Source organism: Macrobrachium nipponense, chromosome 8 (genome assembly GCF_015104395.2).
Source record: "Macrobrachium nipponense isolate FS-2020 chromosome 8, ASM1510439v2, whole genome shotgun sequence".
NCBI classification, from domain to species: domain Eukaryota; kingdom Metazoa; phylum Arthropoda; class Malacostraca; order Decapoda; family Palaemonidae; genus Macrobrachium; species Macrobrachium nipponense.
The window spans coordinates 62901755-62920127 of record NC_087203.1 but is presented as its reverse complement, the minus strand read 5'-3'; the positions used below and the strand labels follow the sequence as shown (position 1 = coordinate 62920127).

Sequence of the window (18373 nt, the reverse complement as noted above, 5' to 3'; positions counted from 1 at the left end):
AATAACATTTTTTTACGTCCGCGCGTTACGAATTCGTACATCATTTTGTGATAATATTTTTTCGGTGTTGCTTTTATTGTTTTACTATGTATTATATATCAAAATGATTGCAATTTAGTGTACAATACAACGAAAAAAGTAACTCGTTAGCTTTGACCGTGCACAGCGTGATTTGAATACAATTATCTATGAATATTTTTTATTTCGCTACCATATCTCGCATTATTTACATACGATAATGATATTATTTTTCATTTCTGATGATTGCATACTAAACTTCAGGCAATGACAAAAAAATGAGCCAAAAATGAACTCTTAATCTTTAAAACTAAGCGCGCTGTGATTTTTTGAAAAAATATTTTTTCCGCCTCCGCACTGACTCCAAACCGGCGCCGGCATACAGGAGAGGTTTTGATTTTTAGGGCTTCGGCGTAAGAGGGTTAACAAACTTCATGCAAACAATCAAAGTAGTAGAACCAAATTAATAAGGCTTATGAATCTAGAACCACCTGCACAATGCAGAGTTTGTTCTAGCTGTGAGCATCTTTGAAGATGCTAAAAAGCCCTATATATTATCCTTTAGACAAAACAATGTGTGTTTATACTGTAGTACATCTGGTTTAAAATTACATTATTACTAAGCATTTTAAATTTTTTATTCTAGTATACTTTACCCTTCATATACTTTTGTGAATATAACTGGATAAACAAGTATATTCATCAAGATTCATAAATCTATAACTATCATTGTATAATTAAATTTTGTAAAAAAAAAAATATCTTTATTTACTAATCAAAACTAAGCTATTCTATCTTTCTCCAAAATTTCATAACATCTTTACAACTTTGTATGATCATTTGTATGATCATTCACAGCTTTACACATGTGCAACAATTCTATTATTATTATTTTGTTTGTCTGTCAGTTATCCTATTCAACCGGGTTGATCCTATTCAACTGGGTTGAATAGGATGACTGGTTGTTCTGGGTTGCATCCTGCCTCCTTAGAAATTTATCACTTTTCTTACTGTGTGTGCTGTTTCCAAGAGCACACTTTTCTGCATGAGTCCTGGAGCTAATTCAGGAACTGTTTTGCACCATATCATAAATATGGACATTGTTTTCTAGTGCTTTATACTGAACTATCTGACTATTTTTTAACTGATGATGTAGATGCTTTTTGGTAACTTTTTCTAGTAATAGTAAAATATTTAGTTCACTTTCCTTTTCCTTATTTTTATTGGTAACTTTTTTCTAGTAGGTAATAGTAAAATAATTAGTTCACTTTCCTTTTCCTTATTTTTATTGTCTTATTTATTAAAACAATGAATTAATGCATAAAAGGTTGAAGTATTAATATAATAACACTTGGAAATTAATAATGGAAAAAATTACAGGTTATAAATATGAGATGTAAACATTTTGAACATGAAAGGTAAGCCCCCAAAAAGTTACTAAGACCCCAAAAAGTTACTAAGACCCCAAAAAGTTACTAAGACCCAAAAAGTTACTAAGACCCAAAAAAGTTACTAAGTGTCTTTTGATACCACCATTATTTTTGGTATTGCTCGTTATAGGGTTAAGGGAGAAAGCATGGATCCCATTCACAGACTGTCTCCCTGAACAGAATCTGCTTGCTTGTATATTTTCTGAAGCTCACTAACTCTTTTGTCATTTGCTAGGGCTGCAAGGAACAGTGTTTCTAGTTTGGTTGAGACACATGGAACAGAGAGGCTCAATAAAAGGGTCACGTTAACCACTTGTGAGCTATGTCCAAATTCTAATATACAGAGTCGACTACTCTCTGCCTTGGAAGTCTCTTGGTTTGAAGATAAAATATATATTTTAACCTTTGTGTTTACATACTAAGACTAGCCTTGCTCTACACACCTTGAAGGTGGAAGAAGAGAGCCCCCTTAGCAGTCCTCAGGCATAGGAGGAGTTTCACTAACTGAGCTAAAGAGAAAGTTACAGACTAGGTCTTATAACTGTTGCAACATCAATGGAAGACTGCCTACATAAATTGGTGTAGTTGGCAAGAAGACTACTGTCTACATCTTGCAACAGTCTCCCCAGTCAGTCTATCTAAGGAAAGAGTGGTCCACCCTTTTAAGTGGTATCTTTAGCAGTGAGGTTGTCTGAGTAGATATGGATTGTGGAAGAAGTCATGGAGAGTCCACCAAGAACCATTTCTGGTTTGGGAACCATTATCCATCGTCCAGAATTGGCTAAGAGGGTCATCAATACGTTGCAATGAACCTGAAAACTTGTTCAGCCCTTTCTTGACCAAGTTGAAACTACCTTGCAGCATGGCGTCAGTTGCCTGTGCATGAGGGCCAAGGATTGGAGAACAAAATGAGGAAAGCAATAGTTCCTTAAGGCGGCAAACTAGGCCATTAACCAGCCCATGCCATAGATTCTGCCAGACCAGGGGATCCAAGGTCCACATGGCAGGAAGGACATGCTTCTGATAGTTCAGTGCATCTGGCAGAACTAGTAGTGTGCCCTGAAAAAATCGTGAAACCAAACACTCGATTTGATCTACCCATCATAGGATTCTCCACTAACTGGAGAAAGAGAGAGAGCCTCCTTGCTTCCTTCTCCATATGCTTAAGGACTGATGTCTTGAACCAAGACTACCACAGTCTAGGTATGCAACAGGTCGAGAAGCATTGAAGTCATAAGTGCAAAGCTTTCAGCTTCCTGACATAGATGAGAATATACTAAGAAATGTGGTCTTGTGACAAGATTACCACAGTCTTGGGAGTGAAAAAGGGTTGATAAGCGTTGATGTCAGGAGGTGAAAAACTTTCAGCTATCTAAGAGATTAGGAGATTATGTTCTTCCAAGGGCTGCATCCCAAAAACTATCTGGTTCCCAGAGCAGGCTCCCCAACCAAGATCCTAGGCGTTTGAAAAGAAAACCAAGTCTGGGTTTGTAGTAGGAAGGCACTTGCCTTCCATAGGCTTATGTTTGGACAGCCACTACTGTAGGTTCAACCTGATTCAGAGCTAAGGGGATAAACAAGAGTCCTGTGCCAAATGTAAAAATCCTCCTCACACTTTCCTTTGAAGGTAATCAAAGAAGTCAGTCATCCAGGGAAAGAATGACATTTTAGTACATGAAGTCAAACACTAAAGACTTTAGATTCGAGAGTAGGCTTGCCATAGAGAAGCTAAAACAGATCCTCGCACTAGAGGACTATCCCACCAGGCAGACTTGAGATACTCCCAGAGTCTGGCAGGGACATGAAAAAATACTTCCTGCATAACCCAGGTCTTCATCCAAATGCTCCTGGAGAGAGGATGACAGGATCGTCTGGTTCATCTTTATTCTGAATCTCGTCTTCTATTTTAAAAGAAAAAAGGGGCATTGCAGATTTGCTGACTACTGTGCTGTCTTGCAGACAACCGAGGGAACTTGCAGAACCTCGGCCCAACTTACAGACGACCATGCGAACTAACTGCTGACCCTGCGGACTCTTTAACAGTTTGCAGACACTTGGACTCGATACTATAAAGGACTCGATAACATTAAATGCAGGCCAAAATATGCGGAAAACACAGAAGCATAGCAAAGGCAAAACTGTGGGTTTGACAAACTGAGCCCAACCCTTCTGCATAACAGAAAATTTCTTAACTGTCCTGAGGGAAGAAGAGATGAAGGCCTGGAAGCGAAAATAACGGGGCTGAATGCAAATTAGTGACTCGGTCAGCATTAAAGGAGCACTCAACTTTTCTCTTCCTGAGGTTTCAAAGTAAAGAGCAGAAATCTCTAAAAGACATCTCAATCATTCTTACCACATAGGACAGAACTCGGAGACAAACTGAAGCAATGTCTCTCGACTAAAACTGGAAGTCCTCTTATCTTCTTAACCAGTGCTCCTGCTGCCTAAGGGGAGGGAGCGTTCTTCACAAAGCTAAAAAATACTAGATATAAATGTACTGTCCATTTATGCAAAGGACATCACTCTTAGACACTAACTGGCATGGAGCGCCGCCTGGCACTGAAAAGGAGACCTCTCTAATGCAGATTAATGCCCCAAGTATGGTGTCCAGATGCGGGAAACTAATACTGAAAAATTAATGCCAGATAACAGAGATTGGCATCGGTCACTCCAAAAAACCAGAGCCATCCACTCAATCGGGAACTAGCACTCAAGAAAGAACAAAAGTGCTTTCTAAAAAAAACTGTCAACGTAAATGAAATAGGAGACATACCATTGTCACTATCTCTTCAAGGGTTGAGACATGCTGTGAAAAATACCTACGCTGCTTGTCAGGGCTAATTTGAGCTTGACGACAACACAGATGTCCTTCCAACAGCAGTCTGAGGGTTTTCCACTACATGAACTTAAGTGACAGGTTCTATGTTTGTTTGTATGGTGTTTTTACGTTGCTTGGAACTAGTGGTTATTCAGCAATGAGACCAATGGCTTTACGTGATTCCAAACCATGTCGAGAGTAAACTTCTACATGGTGACAGGTTCTACTGAGGAGATGACTTCCCACAGGCACATCCTACCAACCTCCTTTGGACCTTCGGTATATCTTCTTCCTTCCAACTAGGAGTGTTAGAGAGCACTCTGGAGCCAGTAGACACTTGTAAATTACTGGGCACTAAGGTGCTGGGTTCTTACGAGCAATGGAAGTGTGTTTTGGTGCCAAATACTGGCGCCCCACAACTGGAAGTTCAGGAGACAAGTGCCGTGGACTTCCAAACGAGAATTCATATCACTAAAACACATCCTTATGGTTACCTATTCAATGGTTGTCTGCCGAGGCCTGGAACCGGACAACAGGCTCGACTGAGGGAGGGCAACTACCTGGGGCAAACCCCTTTGGACTCCCTTGGACTGCAAGTATGTCTTCTTCCTGATTTAGGAGAGCATAACAGTGACTTTTGGTTCTGATGAGCCAGATATTCACTTCGTCCCCTACACTTCCAATAGGATGCCTTTTCAGTGGGTGTCTATCACAGCCTGGGAACGTACAACAGGTACTACTGAGGGGGCAACTACCCAGGGGACTTACCATTAGCCTCCATTGGATTTTCAGTATGACTTCTCCCAAGTTCAGGGGAGTATGACGGTGACTTGGGTCTAGGAGAACTGACAAGCTGGGTAATCACCTCCTCCACTGCACAACACTTCACTATTACAAGGTTAACTTCTGTTAACCCATACAAGACTGGCAAAGGCACAGCAAGGAAAACAGGGAGCCAGGCATGGGAGGTAGACAAGCGGGAAGAGTTTGCGCCAGACGATCAGGAGCGAGTGGTAAGTGTTCAAAGGCGAGAGTTAAGTACCCAACAGATGTAGTCACTCTGGAGTAGGTGCTGACCGTTTGGGAATCAGCACCGAATGCTTTGGGGTTAGAGCCAAACTTTTGGCAAGCAGCGCCAAGCACACAGAGGTACACAGCGCAAAGTGCTCAGAGACTGCGACTGTCATATGGAGCCGAGAGGAGAAACTCTCGAGCTGGCGCCAGACGCTGGTTGCTTCCAGGTTGTAGATGGCGAGACTTGCAGATATTTATGTCATTGCCGAAATATTTGTTTGGCAGTGAATGCAATGTTTACATTCTTATTATGCTACTTGGCAAAGATGGCAGCGAAAGCAAATTTCTGTTTACTATTACGCTACTCGGCAAAGCAGTAGGTAGAGAATGCAAATGGGGTCTTATTATACTACTCAGTAAAGGTGAGGTAAACAATGTGCTATTGCAAATTCGTTACTGTAGCAAAATACAGTGTTCCCCCACTTTTGTGTAGGAATAAGTTCCAGAACCTGCTGCAGAAATGCAAAAAAACCCTCTAATAATCCTTATAACTGCCAAATACCCAGTACCTCTGTAACTAAAATGCTTGTAACTGTCTATTTTAATATTTCATAGCTTAATTTGATAGTTAAAACAAAAATATACCTTAAATTATCCTAATAAAACAATTTAATATAATTTCAAATAAAAATACATCCAAAACCATAATCCGCAAGAACCCTAAGTAATCCTACATTACAGTACTAATCTACTATTGTTATTAAGTAAGCTATATACACCCCTGAAATGCCTATAACTGCCTATTTTAACAGTTCATCCCCAAACCTGACAGATCAAACAAAAATATAATTCAAAATACTATCTCAGAGCACCCTAACATTTTAAAGTCATGTTGCAAAATTATGTATCAGCGGACAACTGTTATTTGTAAGTAGTATCCCCTACCATTCAGACGCACGTTTTTTTTGGCCTATGTAACTATGCGCATTTGTTCTGCACCTAAATTTTATGTATACTGATATTTTCCGGTGTAGTAAGACTATTTTGAAATTATATTTACTGAATATGTACGTATTTTAGGATTGCAATATTGTATAGAGCATATCTAAAATATCTGGATAATTTAGAATGACGGGACACGTACGTACCTCCAAACAGAAAGCTAGCTTTGTTACGTCACTTTAGTATTTTCATTATTACATACAAATACATTTATGATAAAAAAAGATTTGCTACAGTAAGTTCTTGGTTTATGTCGTATTGTGGTTAGTCCTTGCATCTCCCATAGATTTGTTAAAAATTCTTCTGCTCTCTCTCTCTCTCAGTAGTATACATATTACTTTAAAGAAAAAAAACAGCAAAATATCTGTACTAACATATTTCACTTAAAGAATCCATTTACGTACATTGTATTGATGTAATCACTATAAAAATATTTAAAATCCATCTGAATTTCTTACATAGGCAATTTAAAACTTCCAGGCTTCAGTATTTTAGCAATTTTTCTGAGTGACTATGTCACAAACATATATGTACAAAATTAAAAACAATAATTCCATTAATAAATTAGTTTCTTATAGCAGCTAAATTATTTTCCTAAATAAATATTTTGGTAATATGCATCATCAGCTGATTCTCAGAGCATAAAAAAGACAAAAATACAAGGCTACAGGTCTAAGCAAGTCTTCAACTGTGATGAGACTGGCCTTTTTTGGAAAAAAATGCCTCGTTGGACGTACATCATGCAGGAAGAGAAGAAGCTACCCAGGCATAAGCCTAAGAAAGACAGGCTTACGCTCGCACTTTGTTCGAACGCCAGTGGGGATTGCAAGGTGAAGTCCCTACTTGTCTACCATTCCGAGACTCCTCGAGCCTTCAAGGCCCACAAAATGCTTAAGGAGAAGCTTCCAGTGATGTGTAGGGTTAATGCAAAAGCCTGGGTAACAAGGCTTTTGTTCACCGAGTGGGTAAATCTGTGTTTCGGCCCGACAGTGAAAAAATTCTTGGAAGAGAAGCGCCTCCCTCTGAAATGCCTGCTGGTGTTGGACAATGCCCCTGCTCACCCTCCTGGCCTCGAGGAAGATATCCTAGCGGAGTATTCGTTCATCAAGGTTCTTTATCTTCCGCCTAACACCACCCCTCTCCTCCAGCCCATGGACCAGCAAGTGATATCGAACTTCAAGAAGCTGTATGCGAAACATCTTTTCAAGAGATGTTTCGACATCACCGATGCCACAAACCTCACCTTGCGTGAATTTTGGAAGGAGCTTTTCGATATCGTAATATGCATCCGACTCATCGACCAAGCTTAGCAGGAGGTTTCGAGGCGAACCTTGAATTCCTCGAGGGATTCGACGTGGGCGAAGCTGGTGCTGCAGATTCAGAAACAGTTGACGATCCTGAAACTGTTTCGCAACCAGATCTTGACGAGATCGTTGCACTCGGCAAGTCCATGGGGCTGGTCGTCGACGAGGACGACATCAATGATCTTCTCGAGGAGCACCAAGAGGAGCTTACGACAAATGACCTGAAGGAGTTGGAGGCCATGCAACATAACGTCGTTCAAGAGGAGTTCTCTAGCGGCGGCGAGGAGGACGACGACTCTATGATAACGGCAGAAATTAAGGATGCTCTAGCTGCTTTTCATAAGGTGCAATCATTCGTAGAAAAGAAACACCCCAAAAAGGCTTACACAGGTCGTATGCTTGCACAGTTCGATGACGTTTGCCCGAGTCGTTTCAGGAACATTGTCAAAAGTAGGCAGAAGCAATCTTCTTTGGATAGTTATTTTTTAGAGGCCTTTAGTAGGAGTAGTAAGCAAAAAGGAAGAACCAAGCGATACTAAAAAAAACAAAGTTGAAAGTGGTGAAGAAGTTGAAATAAAAAAAAAAAAATCAAATTTTAAGTTTTTTGTAAAGTTAAGTGTTACAGTTTTGTAGATGTGTTTCGTAAAGTTTAGTTTATGTTTTCCTTACATTTTTTTATGTGTTTCGTAAAGTTAAGTGTATGTACGTATCTGCCGTTTGTCCTCCTCCTCTGTCGCCACTTTCGAGGATAGCCTCATTCGAAAGGTAAGCTTCCACATTTTACTACATACGTATTTATGTACGTACAGTATTTCTTGTATACCATGTACACTAATACACTTTATTTACAGGTATATGTATTAGCAGTACGTATTAAGTTAGGTATTGAATGGTCCAAATTGTTGTAGTATTTCATTGTTTATAGGTCAACTTAGCTTTATGTATTATGAAATTTACTGGGGTGTTTTTGGAGGGGCTTGGAACGGATTAGCCATTTTATATGTAAAATGTGGTCCAAGATACGAAAAGATCATGATACGGAGGCCGCCTCGGAACGGAATAATTTCATATCTCGAGGTACTACTGTTCAGTGGTCCCCCCCGTATTCGGGGGGGATGTGTACCAGACCCCCCCGCTAATAGTTAGAATCTGTGAATAGTTGGAAACCCTATAAAAATGATGAAAACAGCCTTATACTTGGTTTTTTTAATAGTTTTATCACAAAATGCACATTATATGATGAAATTGATAGAAAAAACCAGGAATTTCTGGATATTTCTCATAGAAAAATACTGCGAATAGGCGAATTTTCCACAAATAATGGGGGGAAATGTTCCCGAGAGAAATCCGCACAATGTGTGAGTCTGCGAATCCTTAGAACACGAATACCTGGAGGTTCACTGTATAGTCATATCTATTCTCAGCTGATAATTAGGCTGGTATATATGTGCAACAGCAAATGTGACTGTCTGGCCCAACAAGGTTAAATGCTCCCCTGTAATCTGGTGTTCCAATTTTATCCTTTAAAGTTGCTGAGTGAACTAAGATAAGGCTTTTGTTATCAACATCAAGGAGGGTATACAGCTAACATCCAGTCTGTGTCCCAGATGCAGATGAAAAAGTGGATTAATTTACCTCCTACTGTATTGTGCATCCTCATGATCCTCTGGACAGCCTTTGCAATGCTATTGGAAGCTTGTTCTATGATGATTCACTGTAAAACCTCCAATTTCAGTTCACTTGCACTATGCTTACTGTTCATTCCAGAGGAAATACTTGAATACTATCAAACATTTTCTCAACATTCACGCCACTGAAAACACAAGGATACTGCACATTTGCACTCACACCACTGACAACACAAGGATACTGCACATTTGCACAATTACTCTTATTAATTTCAAACCTTACAATGTAACTGTTCTACATTCACAATAAGATTCACATCAAGCTCAGCTGTCTAAAAATCTTGGGAAATGGCTTATTGCAAAGGTATAAAAAGAAATAAAAGTGAGATATTTTCACTATGGTAATCTGATGTTGACTGAGACCACACTGCCATACCCAGCACTAGGTAACACTGCACAAGTCATAAGTGTGTATAAGTACAGAACATTACTGAGCATCCTACCCCATCTGAACATCATTGCTTTATAGGGATATTTTTTTTTTTTATAAAAAAAACACAAATCACAAACAGTTATGCTAAATCTAAATTTCTGATAAAAATTTCAGTGAGTCTCAATGCTTGAATTTCATAAAATAAAAAATAATGAAATGATTTTAAAACAAAGGCCACATACATAATTTTACTAAAAGTCAAATGCAATATATCTACAACTGTTTTCTACTCAACAAATTATGTAAACTTACGCTTTATTTGACAGAAGGTATAGAGCAATGGCTGTTCCAATTACTTCTTGCATGTCTGACCCAATTATAGCTATTTCAACCATTATCCATACCAATACACGTGGAATCTTTGGGTACTGTCGATAGCATACTTCAGCTAAATGCAGACCGGTAACAACACCAAGGCGAGCTGAAAGACGTTGCATAACAAGTCCTAATATAGTTGCCCACATCAAGACCCATAAGAGCTGCAAGGAAAGGTTAATGTTAAAATATAAGTGTGTGAGATATCATCCAAGATGGCTTGATTTACCAAAGTAACAAAGTTACTATCACCTAATAAATGATTGGGAAAAGTTTTAATATGCAAGAATCCCATTGATGCTTAAAATTTGCCAATAATTAACATACTGGACACTTCTGCCCTTATTCTATTTCCATTCATGCAATTGTAATAACTTCTGTATGACTTATGGTACAATACATAGTTACCTTGATACTGCCATTATGCAGAAATTTACAAACCTGGTAATTTGCTGCTGCACCCGACTGAAGATCTGACTCAATGTTTCCAGGATCTAGGTAAGCAATGCTCATCAGAAATCCAGGCCCCGTGAATGCCCAGAATTTACGGAAACTGAATATTTTCTGTGAAAAAAACCATGAAATTCATATAAACAAAAGCCATGATAACTTAATATTATCTGTTGTAAAATTCTGGAATTATCTTAAGAAAAAAATTCTCACTACAATCATAATAATTTCATGTTAAGTTTTCCTATCAGGTCTAGTTCTTCATCAATCCCCTTTTCAGGTTTTCCTAAACCTTCCTACAGGTCTTTGTAGTGTTGCTTCCACAGTTGCTGTTTATCTCATTACATGCTCAAACCATCTCTTTCTTTTGTTATCTCAGTTCATTTTCTAGTTGCTGGACAATACATCTCTTTCACTTCCCCATAAGTAACACAACCTACCTTCTACAGTAGCCACACACTTCAAAGGTAAATGAAAAAGAAGGAATCAAAATAATAGTATGGAATAGTACAACATTATGTAACTGTTGTGTGAAATTAATCACATGTAAAAGGCTTGAAAAGGGAAGAATATCCAGTGCATATACTAATTCAAAGATTATATAAAAACATGCAATGATGATATTACAATATGCTGTAATACCTTCAGTAATATATAACACACTGACACTTACTGGTTACAAAAACAAAATTCTGATGTCAGATAACTTTCTACATGATTGTGTTAATCACCAATTTTCTCATTTCTACTGTTTGTGAAAATCTCCATTGCTGTCATATTGGGATTCTTAACCAAGCAGTGAAGTATTTTATTTATATTGATAAAGGCAGTCCCCAGTTATCAGCGGACTCAGTTAATGCCGATCCGGTTTTATGAGGCTTGTGTATAGCGCCATAAAATCAGTGATTTATGGCAACATAGCACTCCGAGTTCCGGTTATCAGCGACATTAACTGGATATTGGTGCCACAAGTGCCATAAATTGCCTAGTTTCGGTTAATGGCAGATTTTGCTTATCAGCACCCTGCCAAGAACGGAAACCCCGCCGATAACCGGGGACTGCCTGTAATCAATATCTCAAGGAATGAAATTTATTAAACCTATTTCCTACCACTGGTTAACATTTCCTTAACATCCTTGAAAACTAGTAAAGTCTCATAATTATTCAATACCAAAGCTAAGTTTACCAAGCAGCTACACCAATATGACATGCTGCTATGAAATGCAATTATTGGATGGGATAAGCCCCAGGAATACTCTTAAGGGGGCCGGCCAGAACCCTTATATATGGGGGTATAGGGCGAAAAATGCAAAGTCATGAAAAAATTCATGGAGCTTCATATGGCAATCGAGAATACATATAAAAAGAAACTTGGGAAATTTGCTAGCAAATACTGAAGCAAAGAAGAACATGCTGTTGGAAGTGTATCCTAATGCACTTCCTCTTTTTCTTCTTCTGAAGAGACAGGAGACAAGTTGGAAGGGGGCTGAGCAGGTGCTGGAGTTTTTGAAACCACCCCAAAATGCCAAAAAGTTTTTGCTGGATATCCATCATTGAAGAATCGGCAGAAGTTTGAAGTCCTGAAGGATATGAAGGCACTGCAGGAGTTGCAAGTCCTGGTAACTGAGGTGCAGACAAAAGTCACACTGAAGGAGGATGATGCACCAATGGGAGCTGAGGTGCTGATGGGCGCTAATGGAGACTTGGGAGCCAAAGGGAGCTCTTGCAGTAGTGAGTACTTTGGCGCCGATGGGCACTCAGTTGACAACGGGTACTCATGAAATGGTTGAAATGAAAAGGGTATAAGTGCCGATGGGCACTCTGGCACCATTGGGAGCTTTGAAGTCTCCCAGAGACTAGAAGTCAACAAATGCACAGGTGCCAACAGATGCTCAAGTGCATGGCACTTCTTAGGCCTAGAAGAATTTTCAGCAGGCACTGAATAATCTGACACTGACATGGGAGCCCCTTCTAGGGCAGACACAAGCACATTACTATGAGGCTCTATGGACTCTGAAACGGAATGTACGGCTGACGAGCGAGGGGCAAAAGGGGTACCTAGTGCCAACAGATGTTCAGATACTGTCCTTGGTGTAGGAACACCCACTGGTATGACACTAGATCTTTCTTATGAAGATTTCCTAAAGGAGAAAGACCAACTCCTGGATGAAGGAAATTTCTGGAGCAGACTGCCCTTCCCCCACTAGAAATTCCTGGGAAAAGCGCTTGGGACTGTCCAAAAACTACAAGACGGGTGTTGCTAGGAAGGAAGATTACTAGCCTTCTTGGAAGACACAGGAGAAAGTGAATATGTCCTCACTCATCTTTTCAGCAGACAAAATTCATCGCAAAGCACCATTGGCACTTGGGCGTCAATTCCTCTGAGCACAGAGATGCCTTTCCAGCAGTACTCTGTCAATACCTGGGATACTACAACAGGATCGACCGAGGGGGTCACTACTCATGGATAGACCCCACCAACCACCCTCGAGCTACAAGAATGACTCCTCCCAAGTTAAGAGGAGTATGACAGGGACCTTTGCCAGGAGAATCAGTGGGACAGCAGCCATCTCCTCCACTGCACTAGCACTTGCAATAACACTTTCATCAATTTTACCTACCTTGTCCATGGGAACTTTGACTGAAGCTCCCAATTGTTCCAAGGCCTGTAACATCATAGAAAATTTCCGATATACTTGTGATTCGAGGCTGGCAACAGGATTGGGTTCGGGTGCAAGGGGTCCAGGGTTAGGATCGGGTTGTAAAGCTTGAGACATGGGAACAGATGTAACAGAAGACGAATGAGAAATAGAGACATCAATTTCAACCTGAGTAGCTAAAGACTGCCTACCACTAGCCCTCATAGCTGCTTTTCTCTTTTTATCTTTCTCAAGCTTATTCAAATGAGTCTTAACAGTCTTCCACACCTTATCCCCCAATTCTCACATTCGTTACAAGTTAATTGAGGCGAACAATTCTGACACCTACAACTAACGCAAATGGAATGCTGGTCACAACAAGCTTCAATTAGCCTAGTATTGCAGCCTTTGCTGCAATACCTTACACTCTGTGTTCTGCAATCGGTTCACTTAAGGTAGATTCATGGGTGAGCCCTATGCCTGAGAGACTTTTGTTTGGTGGCCTCTGATTGGCTGCTATTGGGAGGTAGGCAGCTCACTCAGTGTCTCATATTTTCATCTGTTGCTGTTGCTAAGGAAACTAGCAATTTGTTTATATTTCTTCAATTATCTCACACTTTGCACAAGATAGGAAAGTTTTGGTCATACCATAGGATTCAGTATTAATTATATAACTAAATCATCTTTTCCGAAATCAATAAGATAAATCACAAAGAAATTACAAGTAAAAGTGAAAAGAGGCATTCTTTATAGCTGTTTTTACTCATCATTGGATTTTGCTTCATTTATGCTATCAAGTTAAGATAAAACTTGTATTTTCATACAATAAATTCACCCTGAATACGCTGGTGCTTTCAGATTTTAGATGCGTGTGATATGTGCAGAGAAAATATAGAATATGTATTATGTTGCATCCATAAATGATTCAAGTTTGACAGTACAGGCAGTCCTCGATTATCAGCGGACTCGGTAATCAGCAATCCGGTTTTATGGGGCTTGTCTAGTTCCATAAAATCGGCAATTTAAGGCACCATAACGGGCCAAGTTCCGGTTATCGGCAACATAAGGTTGCTTTGAGCACTGATAACTGGTTATCGGCACCATAAGTGCCATAAATCGCCAAGTTTCGGTTAATGATGGTTTTCACTTATCAGCACACCCCAAGGAACGGAACCTGCCCCAATAACCGGGAACTGCCTGCAGTGCCAAGAGACAGTGATCTGCAAGACACCGTTACATTGGTTGTCCCGGCGAGAGCTTTGAGTTGCCAATTAGTGATATAAGATGGTTGCAATTTCAACATTATTTTACCATGTTATTTCATTACATTTTCCATAAATAAATACATGGAATTCCCATTATGACAGTCAAACATTTTCAATCCAATATCATTATGCGAGTATGTCTGGACATATCTGATAAAAAAGAAATAATAAAATAATCAGATGGATGCATCTGGTATTGTTAGAGCCTCAGATCAAGCTGGGGGATATTCAGTCCAGGGAAGAAGCGGAACTCTACGGACAGACATCACACTCATCAACCCAGCCTGAGCTTTAACCAGGTTGTTTCAGTATATTGTTTCTAATTTTCTTATAAGAATATATTTTCAACATATTCTTCATCTTCTCTTCACATATCACACGCATCTAAAATCTGAAAGCTCCAGTGTATTTGGAGTGAATTTATTGCATGAAAAAACAAGTTTTACCTTATCTTGATTACATGAATGATACAAAATCCAATGATAAGTAAAAACACGTATAAAGAATTAAATCCTTCTCTTTTCACTTTCACTTGTAATTCCTTTGTGTTTTATCTTATCGATTTTTGGAAAAGATGAGATACTTGTACAATTAATACTGAATGCTATGGCATGACCAAAACTTTCCTATCTTTTAGAAAACTTGAGATAAATGAAGAAATACAGTACAGTCCTGAAATATGCGTGGTCGGATTGTGCGATTCCCCTTTTATGCAGTCGCTAGTTCTCAAAAATATTTTCTGCATCTGCGAAGCCGTTCAAAGTCTGCGAGTCACGTGCCACAAAACGTATCAAATATATTGTCTTTTCAAGTATTTCGGGGGGAGGGATGGTGTCTGAGAGAAGGGGTGGGTGGGGAATGTGAGAGAAAGATTTCCTGCTCAGCCACTGGTTAAAACGGAAGGCTCCCGCTCAGCCATTAGCTAAGACAGAAGGTTCCACCTCACGCACTTGTGACATCATAGCGCAGTGTGTATGAATGATCGGTATCATCATCATCGCTATAGTATGCATTACGTATTCAGACCTGCGAAGTGTATTCGGATCATCTGCATCATGTATACATCTGCCCAGAAGTCGAAGAGGAAGACCCTTTCTCTTGGAACTACAAGGCTTGTCCTTAGGTTAAAGGATGAAGGAAAGATCAACTGTGCAATCAGCCACCAGCTGAGCATTTAGCCGTGTCCTCCATTTTGGCAGCAGTCAACAACTTGAAATCCATCATTGCTGAACATGAAGTAAGAATTTTTCTGTCTAGGTTAACTTGCTTTGACTAACTTTTGGCATTTGATAATTTATCTTTTTCTATTGTTGAAATAGATTTTGATGAAAATGATTAGAAGTTATTAACAGAGAAGCAGATGCTTCAGAGAGAGAGAGAGAGAGAGAGAGAGAGAGAGAAAGTTACAAGGATTAGGATGTCTCAAAGACTTGTTAGTCCATCCAAGGAGACATCGTGTGCTTACTTATCAGTAGGAGCAGGTTTTACTGTGCATTCACAGTGTCCTAATGATTTTGTCTAGCTTTCTTTTAAACTCTTCCACACTGTTGCAGTTTACAACTTCTGGTGACAGTTTATTCCATGTCTCACATATCTTGTATGTAAAGAAGTTCCCACAATGGGATGTGTTGTTATCTCTTCAGTTCTAGCTTCCATCCATTATTTCTTGTCTGGTTTTCATTTAAGGTAAATAGGTTACTGTCTACTTTTGTTATACCTTTCAGTATTTTGAATGTTTCTGTTAGTTGTCCTCAAATTCGTCGTGTTTCTAAGGCATCCATGTTCAGGCTTTCTAGTCGTCTTCGGTAACCTATTTGCCTGATGGATGGAATTAACTTTGTGGCTCTTGCTTGTGCTCCTAATCTATTTACATCTTTTCTTAGTGTTGGTGACCAAAACTGTACTGCATATTCAAGATGGGGTCTAACTATTGATGTGTAGAGCTGCAGCACAGTCTCCTTGTTTCTGTATTTGAACTGCCTCTTTATGTATCCCACTAGTTTCTGTGCCTTCTATTCTGCTTTTATACACTGTTTTATGGATATCAAGTCCTTGGTAATAATGACTCCAAGATTCTCCTCTTGTTCTACACTATTTATGCCATCCCAAGTAGCATGTAGCTGGCATAAGCTCCCAAGGGTTGTTTGTTCCTATTTGTAATACTTTACACTTATCTACATTAAAAGGCATTTGGCCCTTTTTTTTTTTTTTTGAGAGATAGAGAGAGAAGAGAGAGAGAGAGAGAGAGAGAGAGAGAGAGAGAGAGATTGTTCAATATAAACTTCAAGAAACTGTAATTTCAAGTTGAATTTTTATCATTTCTTTTTAAGAAATTGTAATTTCAAATCAAATTTTGAATTTTTATCAGTTCTTTTTTATCGTAGAGTAAATTTAGATGAAAACGATTACATAGTGAATGTGACAGACAAAGAAACTGAGACAGGAGCTCATAACCAAAGTTGTTAGGCCTAACAGGAGTGAAGACAGGCATGATCCGCCAGTCCCCGAAACCTCAAATGTTCACAAAGCCTTCCTTCTGCAGAAGAACTCTTCACTGAGGATGAGATAGAGGAGTTTGAAGGTTTTTTGGCAGTGGATGGTTAGAGGAAATTCCACCCAAAAGGTTTGTTAAAGATTTTTACAGCCGGAAATGACTGTATTGTGCAGTACACTTCCACCCAATGGTGGCAGTGTTTGCATGTGGGAGTTTTCACCATCCTGGGTGTAATTCTAAACTTTTTCAAGTTATTGAAACCTTAAAACCTTTTTAATGTTTTATTTATCCATAAGAACAATTTCATATTAGAAAAAAAATACAGTATAGTACATAGAAAGTATTGAAAATGGGTAGTAAAAAAGTTTGACTGGGTAAGTTGCCGTTTGCCTTGGCCCTAATGGAATTATTTCCATAAGGTATGTGTATCGAAATCTGTGATTTTCCAGTTCTGCGAGGCTGTGGATCTACCAAATTTTCGCATAATTGGGGACCGTACTGTATAAACATATTGCTAGTTTTCTAAGCTACAGACAAAAATATGGGACACCTTGTGATACCAGCCAATCAGAGGCCGCCAAACAAATGTCTCGTAAGCATAGGGCTCACCCAACAATCTACCTTAAGTGAACCGACTATAGTATCAGACATTACCGACTATAGTATCAGACATTACCGGCTACTAACATAAACAGTCTCAGCCTAAGTTGAGATAAAAGCAGACAAAATCAAAATACTGGATTCCTGATAATAGCTAATCAATGCCAAAATGGCTACCAAAGGCAAGAGTACTTCACCAAATGCCACAGAAAACGATTGAGAAGATTCTATCAGATTCAAAATTCTGCTGCTGCTAACCACTGTTACCGTCATCAGTCTGCAGAAACAACTGATTTGTTTTGCTGGGTTGGTTCCTCTCTTCCCCGGTGGTAGCGGGGTGGTCGCCTAATCAAAACAATAGAGCACTACCGCAAGTTTCAAAATTTTAGCTGACGATGAATAGTGAAACTAGAGCTATTTGCTTGGTAAGTTGCATGCATAAAACCAAGAAGTCTCATTTTTTGTTTCAATCTGTCAAACTACCATTGGGGGTGGAAGTATAAAAGCTATATGTATAATGGAAAGGTAAGGTTCATTTTAAAAATTACCTTTAGGTTGGGTAAGTGTGGTAGCCATCATAAATTAAATAGTAGAAAATTGATTAACTGATTACTATAGGTTTATTCAGTTGGTATTGTCAGCAGGAATACACACATAGTTAACTTATGCTAACTAAGATTTTTGTAAATAAAATCAGTAGAAAATATATATTTTACGTAGTGATTGTATAATTTACTTTCAAAGATTGTTGAAGTAAAACCACTGCTATTGCTCCTTACCCCTTCCATTAATGAACACTGGTTCCTATGAAAAAAATATATAGGTTGTGATTGTATGATTTACTTCCAAAGACTGTTGCTCCATACCTCTTCAATTAATGAACACTGGTTCTTAAGGAAAAAA

General features: G+C 39.1%; 1 protein-coding gene across 8 annotated transcripts in view; it reads right to left on the bottom strand.

Moving 5' to 3' along the window:
* The window catches only part of LOC135222805 (natural resistance-associated macrophage protein 2-like), a 184773-nt gene that overhangs the window by 102247 nt on the left and 64153 nt on the right, over positions 1-18373 (bottom strand). For all 8 annotated transcript variants that reach the window (XM_064261099.1, XM_064261101.1, XM_064261104.1 and 5 more), the window contains exons 3-4: positions 10464-10586; positions 9960-10186 (exon numbers count right to left, since the gene is read on the bottom strand). In XM_064261099.1, the coding sequence (XP_064117169.1) occupies positions 9960-10186; positions 10464-10586 (350 nt within the window). The remainder of the gene's footprint in view (positions 1-9959; positions 10187-10463; positions 10587-18373) is intronic.